At 41.8% G+C, this 12310-nt stretch overlaps 1 protein-coding gene across 2 annotated transcripts in view; it reads right to left on the minus strand.

Moving 5' to 3' along the window:
• TSPAN5 (tetraspanin 5) overlaps positions 1-12089 on the minus strand; it is a 169932-nt gene extending 157843 nt beyond the window's left edge. The window contains exon 1 of one of the 2 annotated variants that reach the window (XM_082391768.1): positions 11952-12089. In XM_082391768.1, coding sequence (XP_082247894.1) covers positions 11952-12032 — 81 coding nt within the window. In that variant the 5' untranslated portion in view covers positions 12033-12089. The remainder of the gene's footprint in view (positions 1-11951) is intronic. The other variant, XM_082391771.1, reaches the window with a different exon arrangement.
• Between the last annotated feature and the right edge of the window lie 221 nt (positions 12090-12310).

The raw sequence follows: 12310 nt of genomic DNA on the forward strand, positions 1-12310 counted from the left end.
TGTTTGTTCACTGCTCTCAGAGCACTTGACTGAGTCTCTACTTTTAATATAATTGAACTGAAAGTTATTGGAATATGGTGAATTTCTTTTCCTTAAAAAAAAAAAGGTATATTAATGTTGCTGTATTGTTTTTACAATAAAAAAGTATAAAGAAAGTACCCTATTCTAAAAAATGCATCAAATAAATGGATTCATTCCAAATTGAACATAATAGTAACTTGAAGGAAGAGGAGATGGGGGGAGTAGAGGAAGAAACCCACTGAGAGAGATTTCCTAAGTATTTCAGGTTGACTTTCTGTTCGCCTGAAATCCAATTTTTCAAAGCATTTTCCCTTTTATACCTAAGATGTAATTACTCACTGGGCCTGGGGGTAGCAATTTTTCAGAAATTGGGGGTACCCCTCTTTTTTCCCAATAGGAAACAGAACCTGGAGTAGGCAAGAATTTGAACACATCCCCCCAATCATTTTACCTCTAGAGATTCGCCCATCTTGCTAATAGGTTTCAGCTTATAAATGCATGTCTTCCTGCAAATTACTTAAAAGCAGTGTTCCCCAAAGTGAGATTCCCTGGTGACCTGGGGTGCCAGAGGAGACAATTTTAGAATACAGCATTAAATAACCTTAAATAAGAAAGTCATTTCCTTTTCAATTCTCTTTTAATCCTCTGGTCTAGTCAAGGAGAAAGTCTCCATTTGATCCCAGGATGTTGAATGCTTTGTACACTTGTTAACTTCCACTGCAACAAAGGAAAATAAGCCTCCGAGTCAGGCCTGCCAGCAGGCACCAAGAGCTACCTAGAAGTTAACAAGCCATATTATTGTCATTGTATGTATTTGAATAGTGATATTTTTCAAGTTTCCTTTTTAAATAAATGCATTTAAGGTTTAAAAACGGAGTCGATTTAAAGGGAAAGAATACGTTTGATATGGTCTAGATCCTTGAAACTGAAAATGAGATCAGTGGACCAGGAATACCAGCCTCACCTGGGAGCGTGTTAAGGTACCGGATCTTCGGCCCCTCTCACACCTACCGAATCAGAATCTGCATTTTAAACGAGATTCCCACGTGACTTAAATTTTACAAAACTCTGGGGTGGCATAAAAGTTTGTCCAGAACCATGCAGGCAGTTTGCAAATGACTGAGCTTTGAGATTCGCTGCTTTGGCTAATCAGGTGGCCATCCTTCAGACACTCAGCGAAACCAGCTAGCAGAGGGCTGGGGACGAGGAGGAAACTCCCCACAGGGAGTCACAAACCATCAGTGGATCGTGAGGTCAGTGAGTGGACCTAAAGTGGCAGCGTTGGGGATGCTACAGTAAGCCAACATGACTTTAAATACGCTCCTATAATGTCCTATCATGCCACACAAATCATCTTTTTTACTAATGAATACTACAGTAAAAATTCTACCTAACCCTCCCCTTTATCCCTCCTCTCCCCCTTCAAGGGCTGGGGCTTTCTGCACATCTTCAGCATGGGAATGAGTGCCAAGCCTCCTTGGACCTACTGAATTAGCATGTCCTGGCCTTTTCTCCCAGAGCTGAGCCCCGTTAGAGAGAGAATCATGCTTTGGAAATAGGGCAGCCCAGGTCTTCCGCGTCAGGTGACAGTACTGGAGCACAGCTCAGGGCATCCCAATAACGCTTCGAAGGAGAAGCCAGGCGGTCACTCATTCCCAAGATGGGTGGCCCAATTAGTCAATGATCCAGGTAGTTCAGGCCAAAATCCTACTCCTTCATCAGTTGGAAAGACATCCAAGGGGAAAGCCTGAATTATCTGTGTTGCTGACTCACTGTTCACCTTCACAGACTAAAGAATGTGTCGGAAATACAGAGGAAAACAATGACCAAAATATACAGGACTTATGACGCCATAAAAGCTAAATATATATACTTACAGCCATCTAGGTATTTCCAAAATATCCAGATTTAACAGATTTTAATAAACTGTTTCTATTTCTCCCAGGTGTTAGGCCTAATACCAGAGTCCAACATCAGAAACTCAACTTCCCAGTACAAAACACCAATATGAGACAGTTTCATTTTGCAAAGAAAATGAAGAAGAGTGAAGCTAACGGGTAAAGAAAAATGGTAAAATTAACAACAAACAATAGACATGAATTCATGGTCTGGTATCCATGATAAGAATTACATGCTATTCATTACAATGAAAAGAACATTGTGAACATTTGTTAGATCTTTTTTTTTCCTTTAGTTATTTTGGGAATGTACTTATGTAGGCAGAACATTACAGAGAACAAAAAATATATGTTACAGTGTAAGATTACTGTAATGGTTCTGAAAGAAGTCAAGAAAAAAACCACCAAATGAAATTATGGGTGTTGAGGAGAATAGAGTAATAATTGCTAATACCTATTGATTATTCCAAGCATTTTATACATATTAACTCCTCTAATCCTCATGACTCTGAGGTAGATGTTGGGTCTTAATATTACTGATAACAACATTAATACTACTGCTAAGAATGCCATTTTGCAGCTGGGGAGACATAACCTTAAGGTGAGTAAGGAGCCTGTCTGAGATCACAAGCCTGCGAATGGAGCTGGGTAAAAATCCAGACATACTCAAAATCCAAACTCCTTAACACCAGACTTCTGCCTGCCTACCACCGGAGCACCAGAATGCCCAACTCAGCATAAACCTTTTATCACTCTCTAATACTAGACCCTATAAAGAATTTTCCTTAAACGTCAGTGGCTGTGGAATCTTCACAAGTTAAGGGACTGAGCTATATTGATAGGACTGTACCTTAAAACAGGAAAACTGAGTTTGGGCATTAAATGCTTCAGGAGTAATTAGAACTACTTACTTGGCAGAATTAAGTTTTAAGACTGCTTTGGGGGAAATATTAACAGTTGGGGGAAATTTTTGTTGGAAGCAAAACATTATACTTTGAGAAATGCTTAAGTCAAGTATTCCTCTTTTATTAGGATGACTTAAGTACAAAGCATTAAAATAGCTGGCCTGAATATTTATTAGAGCAACAGCTGTTCCCTCCAGATTTTTAGAAATTCGGGACTAAGTGCCAACTATAATTTAGAAAGAAATTTTTCAACAAGTAAAAAGAGCCCTATGTCTTGCAATACTTATCCAAATAGTAAATAGTAGCTGGAAGAGGTATAGAACATCACTATGCCTTTTCAATGAGAAGAGCCAAAATGTTTGGCCAAACACTCCCAAATACTATTGATATTTTGTTATTGAGGTTGGTGATTACATTACTTAAAAATTATACCTTACATTTCATAATTAACAATCCTTTATGTACAGACAGATAATACCGTAGTGCTAACCACAGGGTATGTATGCCATTCTGGGTATGTTTGTTTAGGAGTGCTTATAACTATGCCCCAGTAAAACATCTCAGAGAAATCGTTTAGATTTTTATTCAAAATTTTATTTCTTTCAAAAGATTTCCACTTTAGGTGCCTAGCCATAATTGAATACCTAATTTTTTTGTTTCTAAAGGAGGTAGATGAAAAGGAAGACATCAGGGGAAAAAATGAAAAACTTTATTGTGCACACTCTGAATGTTCTACATTGAAACTTTTCTTTGTAAGGAAAACTGACAAATATCAGGTTTGAGTCTCCTGTGTTTGCTTTACTGTCAGCTCTCTGTGACAGTGCTGCAAACTTGGATACGAGAGAAGAAATGTCCCTGCTTGGCATGACAGCAGAGGGAAGTCAACGGAACTGCCACAGAGGTGCAGAAAGCAACTCCCCTTCTCCCCACCCCCAGATCAAGATACTCAGGGCTGGGGGCACGGAAGGAAGCCTCTGGAAACAGCCTGCAAGGAAGGGCACCTTGGACAGGGAGGCTGGTTTGTGGAGGGGAGGACCGTTCACTGTCTTGCATCTGTGGTTAGACCCAGCCCACTGTGCTGAAGTGTGCAGGACAGCAAGGGCAAAGGAACAAATGTCTATTTCTTCAATGTTCCTGTCGAATAAATAACTAGCTCCTATCCCTATACGATGCTAATTTTTAGCCTACTAATTGCAGCACAAGAGGTTCTCTTTAGCAGAGATTTTCTCATTTTGTTTTTAGGGCTTTCAGGTTTAAAAATAAACTGGCATTTTTGGATTAATAAAAAAAATTCCATGAGGGATAAAATAGGCCACATTATTTTTTTCTCATAAGCAAAGAACACTAGCTTCATGTGCTGGTGAAATCAGTCACCATTTGGTCATAGCCCTGTACCACCCACTCCCAGCTCCCCCTCCAGAGAGTAATGGCAAGAGATACCACATCTTGCCAAGAAAAACAAGCTAGAGCTTCTCCACCTCAGCTGGGCATCAAAATCACCTGCAGGGATTAAAAACAAAAAAAGCCAAAAAAATCCCCACTAAGTCCAGGGCCCCATCCCGGACCTACAGAATCAGATTCCCTGGACCTACAGAATCAGACTCCCTGGTGGACCTACAGAATGAGTCCAGGGCCCCATCCCGGACCTACAGAAACAGAATCAGAATCAGACTGAAATTTCCTAACAATTCACTGATTATGCTGCTGTGTCTATAAAGGCACCTGAAATACCAACTAATCCTACAGAAGTCACCCCTGATCAGGGAGAGGGACATCCTACGCATGAAGAAAAACCCATAGGAGAAAAACCCATATGAGGAATAATTTTTTCTAAACATGCCTTGACCTTCAAGATTTAAAATTATCTGAAGGCTAGAATGGTGGTTTTCAATTGTTTGTTTAAGCAGTAGACCCCTTTTTGCAAGCAAAACCCTTCAGGATATCTCAAAATATCAAACCTACTGGCTGAGCTTCTCCAGGGGAAAGAGGGCAGAAACCCACTCAGGCCCTGGTACACCTCAAGGAAGCCTAGTGCAGCTGGTAGCATGGTTTGAAAACCACCGGGTCAGAATAAGACATTTAAATGGAATAAATATGTAGTATTAAACCTAAATTCAAATAATTAACTGGAGGGTTCGGGCTTCTGATTAGCACTTAGTCTAGGGAGATGGGTTTAACAGAAGTTCACGTGAAAAAGAGGTGAAGGTTTCATTTCACTAGAAATGCAACTTGAGCCAACTATGTTCTCTGGCTGCCAGGAAAAGCATGTGCAGTTTAGCCTGGGTTAATAACTACTATTTGTACCGAGAGATTTACCTTGTAGAAAGCACCTTCATATGCATGATCTCATTTAATACTGGATAACAGCTCTGCAAGCTATTGGAATTATTTTCGCCATATTTTAGATGAGCAACTGAGAAAATAATGTGTGAGAGTAACTTACTCAAAGATGAATCCAGGCTTCTGCCTCCTGGGCTAGAGACTTAAGGGGGAGTTTGAGAATAACAACCCACCGCTCTCTGGATGGTAGGAATGGTGTGTGAAAAACGTGTTTCATTCTGGTCGCTACATTAATGGAGGTGTGTCCAAATGGGACCATAGGCAGAGTACCTTAATCAGGGCAAAGAACAATCTGGAAATAGTGTATGAAGAAGACGTGGGAAAACCACGAGCCTTTAAAGATGGAAAGCAGAGGGTTTAGGAATGACATCATGGCTATTTTTAAAGAACGAAGGTCTGTGCACAGGGAGATAAGTCTTATATTGTATCGTATAAGAGTAACCTAGGCCCTTCCCCTTCTCCTTCCTGAAAAATTCAGTCCTAAAGTGGGGACAAGGGAAGGTAAGCCTTTGTCCAGGAACAGGTATGGGGAGGGATGTGGAAGCCCAGAGCAGGGTATCAGAGAAAGGTGTTCACGGTGGGAAGTAGGTTGTGGCACGGCATGCTGGAGCAAAAGCCGTTAAGGAGGGCAACCATGGGAGGGCAGGGGCAGCAGTGGAAGACTGCCTACGTAAGGGGAGACTTAATCAAATAAGTAAATCGTTAAGAACAATGGGAGCTAGGATTCTCACTGTCAAAGAAGGTAGTTATAAATATGGAAAAGGAAAAACCTAAAATAAACCCTGTCGTGTCAGAGAGGGATTTGAGATACCAGTGTGAACTCGTGGTTTTCCAAATATGTAGCTGGATATAGAAATGCAGATGTAAACGTGTGTATGTGTACATATGTGTATATACATACACATATCCCATAGTCCTGTCCACTCAGAGGCCCCAGGGGTGGTGATAGCCTCAAAGCAATGAGCACACTTAGCAACCAGATCTTGGCTTCTAAATATCATTCTCTGTGCAAAGGAACCAGGGCTCATTGGGGACAATGGCTGATACAAAAGATGAGCTTGGAACATGTTGTTCTGCCAGAAAGCGAAGAAGGGCTCAAAGAGTGATGGGAGTTAAAGGGCATGAAAAGACTGCCAAACCTGGAACTAATGGGAACATCAAAGTAAGTAATGAGAGTAACAGTTTAATTAAAACATACTGGAAAAAAAGAGACCAAAAGTTCTTACTGATATTAATTAATTAATTACTTAATCAAAATTCTGATGAGGAATGGGCTTTTTAACACATAATTTCACAATAACTTGCCACAAAATATGTATAAATTACAAAAGGGAAAAGAGTCATACTTTACGGTGGAGAAATTCGGCAGACAACACTTTAATCAAGTAACCATCATCAGCAACGGAACAAACACAAACAGAAATCAGTGCCACTTGATGGATGCAATGAGAGGACCGCAGCACCCTTTCTGTAATTCTCCTGCCAAAGATGCACAGCCTGAATCTAAGAATGAAAAAATGGCAGACCAACACAAATTGAGGGACATTCTACAAAATAACTAGTTTAAAATCTTCCAAAGTGTCAAGACACTGACAGTGAAAGACTGAAAGAGACTAAAAAGATCCAACTAAATACAATGTCTTCTGAACGGAATTTCTTTGCTTTAGAAGACATGATTGGAACAACCGGAAACTTGAATGAGATCTAAGATTTAGATGGTGGTAATTTATCAGTGGTAATTTCCTGGCTTTGATGGCTATACTGTGGTTATCTAGGAGAACATCCTAGAACATATACACTTAAGTATCGGTGTTACAGCCATCATGCTGGCAACTTTTTCTCAGATGATTCAGGATAAAAACAAATTGTACTACTTGCAATTTCTCTGCAGGTATGAGACAGTTTCAAAATAAAATTAAAAATCAACAACAGTGTATTAGGAAGATGGAAGTTCCAAGGGAAAACTACACCTAGTTTGCAGGAAAGATGAAACTCTCAAATGATTAAAGTGGTCCCCAAACAGATCCATCCTAAGGAGGGTTGGAAGGATGTTAGAGAGAAAACGCCTCACTGAATAGTAAGTTAGAGGAGATGATGCCTATGTACTCTCCAATGATTTCATAATTCATTCATTCAACAAACATTTATTAAACACCTACTGTTTCAGACAATATGCTAGACACTGAGCTTATGAAAATAACTGAGAGACAGTCCCTGCAGTTGGAGACCTTATATTCTAGTGAAGGATGGTGATTCAGAAGCCTGCAGTTAGAATTTTAAGACAGGCATCAGTGTTACATATAGAAAGAAGCATGTGACTCAAGAACACTTTAATAACACTTTAATAACAATCTTTAATACTCCATTTTTCATTTATGAATTTTCAGTAGACTACACAATAGTTTATTATTCTATCATACTCTTAACATTTTCATCCTAACTTTTGTGTGCTTGCGGGTGGTGTTAGACATATGCAAAAACTTTATCACTTTTCAATTATGAACAGATGTAAATGACTTACTTGATGTTTTATTTTAGAATAACAAGCATCTTCTAAAATAAGATTCAAATGAGAAGCTAGGGCTATAGTTATTGAAAGAGACTTAACACTCCAAAAGTGAACCCTGTTATGTTCTTCAAAAGTCACTCCATGTCTCTGTTCTCCAATTTCTACATCTGTCACAAAGATGTCATAATATGCTTGTAAGATGCTTTGAGATGCTTAGAAGAAAGACGTCGTAATTATAAAGCTCTGTTAAAATACAGGTTACTGTCACCTTTTGCCAGGGACTAACGATTACTGTGGACATACTAAGTAAGACAGAGTGATCCATCTAAATGAGCTCACCTCGGCAATTTTATGGTGGGTGAAACATTATTTGGTTTTCCAACTTTTCCCCTTGGCTTTATTTCAATCTTCCAGGCATATCATCAAGTGAGAATGCTTCAGTGCCTTCTCACTGACCCAGGAGTGAGAGGCCAGAGCAAGCAAGTCAGTATTCAATTACTTTCCCCACTTAGGTCTATACACCCTTCTTACACTCTTCCCATTTGACACTTTCATAACCATATTTAGCTTTCTTCCTACCATCTCCTTGTAATTCAAAAGGCAGTTTAGACTCCCATATGGTTGCCATCGAAGCTAACAGATGTCTAGCAAATTAAAACAAAAATTATGACTTATAAACTGCTGATGTATCATCATTCCAGAACATCTTACAATTTATAGTGAATCATAAGATAAGACTTCCTACTTATGGCCCCGGCAAGGTTCCCTAAATCTCTCTCCTCTCTGAATTTAAACCCTGTGGAAACAAATGAGATGCAACATTCTGCCATCAAACCTGGGTAAACCTCCACTTAAAGATACAATGTAATATTTGCAAGCACATCAAAGAGAAATTTGGCCTCAAGGATCCAAGGCTTTCTAATCTTTGTATAGCAAAGAGAAGAGAAAAATGACTTGGTTCTCCCAAGTTATTCAAGGCTTCCACTGATACATAGTGCTTTTTTCAAATACATGACGATCCAATCTATGGAATCCATTCGCCTCATCTCCTTGGCAGATATTAAGAGGAGCATCATTACCTGGTAGTAATGATGCCAAAGTACCAGGCTAAGGTATTCTAGAAGTTTTATAGCCAGGATGGACCTAGTATAAAATCTGGAGACAATGACACAGACCATATTCACCATTTGTTAAATACTGAGACACTGTGCTGGGTAATATCTTATCTGATTGCATCCTTGAATCTACAACTCTATTGGATAATGTTATCTTTCCTTTATAAATGAAATTAAGGCTCAGTGCAGAAGACTGTATTTTCCAAAGATGGCCACAACCCACACGACCCTGACACTTGTCTGACAAAAGAGAGAATTTCCTTCTTCAGCACTTTGAAATTGAGCAGGCTCCACTCTAGCTTAAACCAGTGGAATAGATGAAACTGACACTGGGCCAGTTCTGGGAGTAGCCTTCACTGGCTGGAAGTTTCTTCTGCCAGTCTCAGAGACAGGAAGAAGCCACGTTTAGGTGCTCTAGCCAACAAATCTGGCTGAGCTCTCAGCAAGCATCAACTGCCAGTCATGTGAGGGTACCATCTTGGGTATCCCCCTGCAGTGAGCCTTCAGTTAACTCCAGCCCAGCCAGCCACATCTCACTGCAAATGCATGGGCGATTCCAAGTGCAAATCACCCAGGTGAGCCTGGTCAAATCACAGAACTGTCAGATATAATAAAGTTTTATTTTAAACCACTAAGCTTTGGGGTTTTTTGTTACGTAGCAAAAACAAATTTACAGAATTTGTAATAGCAATAAAAAATTTACAGAAGCAGGCTGCCCATTCCTGACCCCAGTTCTTCAGTCAATAACATCTTAGTCTGAGTTACTGTGATCAAGTGTCATGACTACCTTCCTGCTGATCAACACTCTAGAGACCAGGGTACTAAAAACTCAGAGATTCCAATATGGGGTAATTTTGAAGCAGACAACAGGATAGGAAAGGTATGAGGGCGTATATGAGTGGAAGGCTTTAGGCACAGAAAGGAGGGACAAGGTGTGTACAAAGCAGAGTAAGAGAAGGGCCGTTGTAACAGAGGCCCTTCTACATAACAATTCTGCCTAGGGCAGCTGGTTTAGTTCCACAGCCTACATCTCTTTTCAGGCTTCCCATAAAACTTCCCCCAAGAGAGGAAGACCTTCAGAATGAGACAAGACATGACTCTCTTCTGGAACTCTCTATGCAAGCACTCTGCAATTCTTTGAAGCTCTCCACAATTCCAGAGGTTTTGCTACAAGCTAATCCACAGAAAATACTCAATGTGCCTCTGTACACTACAAAATTACACCAAACTGTCAGGGAAACGAGCCCAAATCCCTTCATTTCTTTTCCACCTCCTGCTATGAAACTGCAGAGAAAGCCCCTGGGTACTTTTTGTTGCCTAGTAGCTGAAATGTGCAACTTTTGGAAGTGTCCAAGTAGAATCAAGAGGTTTGGACTCACTACGCCAACAAGATCCAGTCTCAATTCGGTAGTCCTTGACTCTCAAAGTCATGAAAGTTTCAAATTCAGATAAAATCAAAACGCCTCACCCAGAAATGTGACTTTTAAACATTTCCAACAAGGGTTGAAAAAAAGGAAGCAAGGAAAGAAAATAATTTCTCCTTCCTATATTTGTAGCAGTGTTTGACTGCAGGGAGGGGGGTGACTGCTGACAGGAATCATGTCCAATCCCTGGCAAAAATGGCCTGTGAAAGACTAGATCTGATATTTATTCATGTGTCCCCCCTCATCATCAGTCCTGAGGCCAGATGACATGCTGACACAGAAAGTGGTCTCCAATCCCTTCCATTTCCTTTTGCAAAACATGCATGAGCAGTGCAAGGTACTCCTATAGAAAACAGAAAATAAAAATAAAATAGCCTAGTAAATGTGTGGCAGAAAAAAGAAGAATATAAAGAGCTATATTGACAACTATTCTCATCGATGTATATGTTTACATCGTATGGCCAAAATTAAAGGAGAATCAAAATAAATATACCCTGTGTTCAGACTGTCGTGGATTATTATTGATCCCACCACTGGATTATTGTTTATCTCACACTGAACCTACACTGAACAGCAACTTGGAGAACCACCCCCACCCCAGACAACCACCATCTTTACTTTCCATGGGGGGAAGAATGGGGGGCAGGAGGAGTGCCCAGTAAGGAAAAGGATGGGATGGGACGGGATGGGACGGGATGGGATGGAAAGGAAAAATAACACGGTCTTTGAACCAACGTTTTCCTCTTGTCCTAGTGAACTCTTTGTCTGGTTGCTGAACATGTTTGTGAGATCAAGGAAAAGAATTCAAACAAAACAAAAGAGTAGGCAACCCAGCCTAATTACAATAGGTGCCCAGCACATTGTAGTGCCAGCAGAGCATGGTTTGAATCTTTCCTTCAAGCATTTGCTCTCCCGGTAGTCCCATAAAATATGTCTCGTACACCTTCTCCTCTGCATTTCTCCAAGGTTTCCCCAAAACGGCCCGCTCTATGTCACTCCTCAAAAAGGAGGACGTGAGGCACGAACACACTGAAACATATGTTGATGGTGACTTCTTATTATCCTGACAATAATACAGAGAGAGAAATAAATCCCTCCACCCCACACGCCCACTGGTCAGTCCATTACGCAAAAGGAGCGCTTTCCAGATGAAGGCGAAGAGCGTGCAGGAAGCGTTATTTACGTGCACATTACAGAACGATATACCACGGCATCTGCATCCTACACAAAGCCCGAGATGGTGCAAGAAGATACACGCTGAACATGGCACAGACCAGCCGCGGCAACACGGAGCCAAGCCCTCGTCCAATCAGATCCTTGTTAGAAGGTGGACCTCAGGGTCGGGTCTGCCCGATTAGCCTTCCCTGTTATGACACCACGCTCAGCCCAACATCCATATCCCACCGGGAGCAAATCTCATTCGAGTGGTTGTTCATCTCTCAAACTGCCGAGCCCTTTCTTTCATCTGCATCCACGCTATTCCTCCCTTAAAAAGCCACCCCAAGGCCTGGGTGCCCCCTTTCCGGCTCGGTTTTTCTTTTTACCTCTTCGCGTTCCTAGAAAGGATTAAATGTTTATCTCTCCAACGCGCAGGCTGAAAAGGCGGAAGGCAGATGCCTCTCCGTGCTCCGACAAGCGCCCGAGGGGCTGCGAAAAGTAAAGGCAGAGAGCAACGTGGGGGAAATCGTCGCGAATCGATCGGCCACGATAGCCGAAATCCCAGAAGCGCTCCAACTTACCCAAAATATGACATTGAAGCCAAATATGAAATATTTGATGCAACAACTGACTTCAGGACCCTTGTAATGCTTCCCGGACATCCTCTGGGTTCATGAAGACACTTGCCCCGGCAGCCCGAGTTTGGAGCCCCGGAGCACCGTTGCTCGGAGCAGCACGTTGGGGAGCTGGGGCTGAGGGACGCCGCTTGGGGGCCGCGGCGCAGCGCAGCGGCCGGGGCTGAGCAGCGCAGGGACCGACCTGCGGAGAGCGGCTCCCGCACCTCCAGCCCCTCGCGCGCCGAGGCCGCCGGAGCCGGGGTGGCCGCGAGCGGGCGGGGAAGCGCGTGCTGCAAGCCCCGAGCTTCGCTGGAGCTGGCCCC

This window comes from Balaenoptera borealis, assembly GCF_965194805.1.
Source record: "Balaenoptera borealis genome assembly, chromosome: 4".
Taxonomy (NCBI): domain Eukaryota; kingdom Metazoa; phylum Chordata; class Mammalia; order Artiodactyla; family Balaenopteridae; genus Balaenoptera; species Balaenoptera borealis.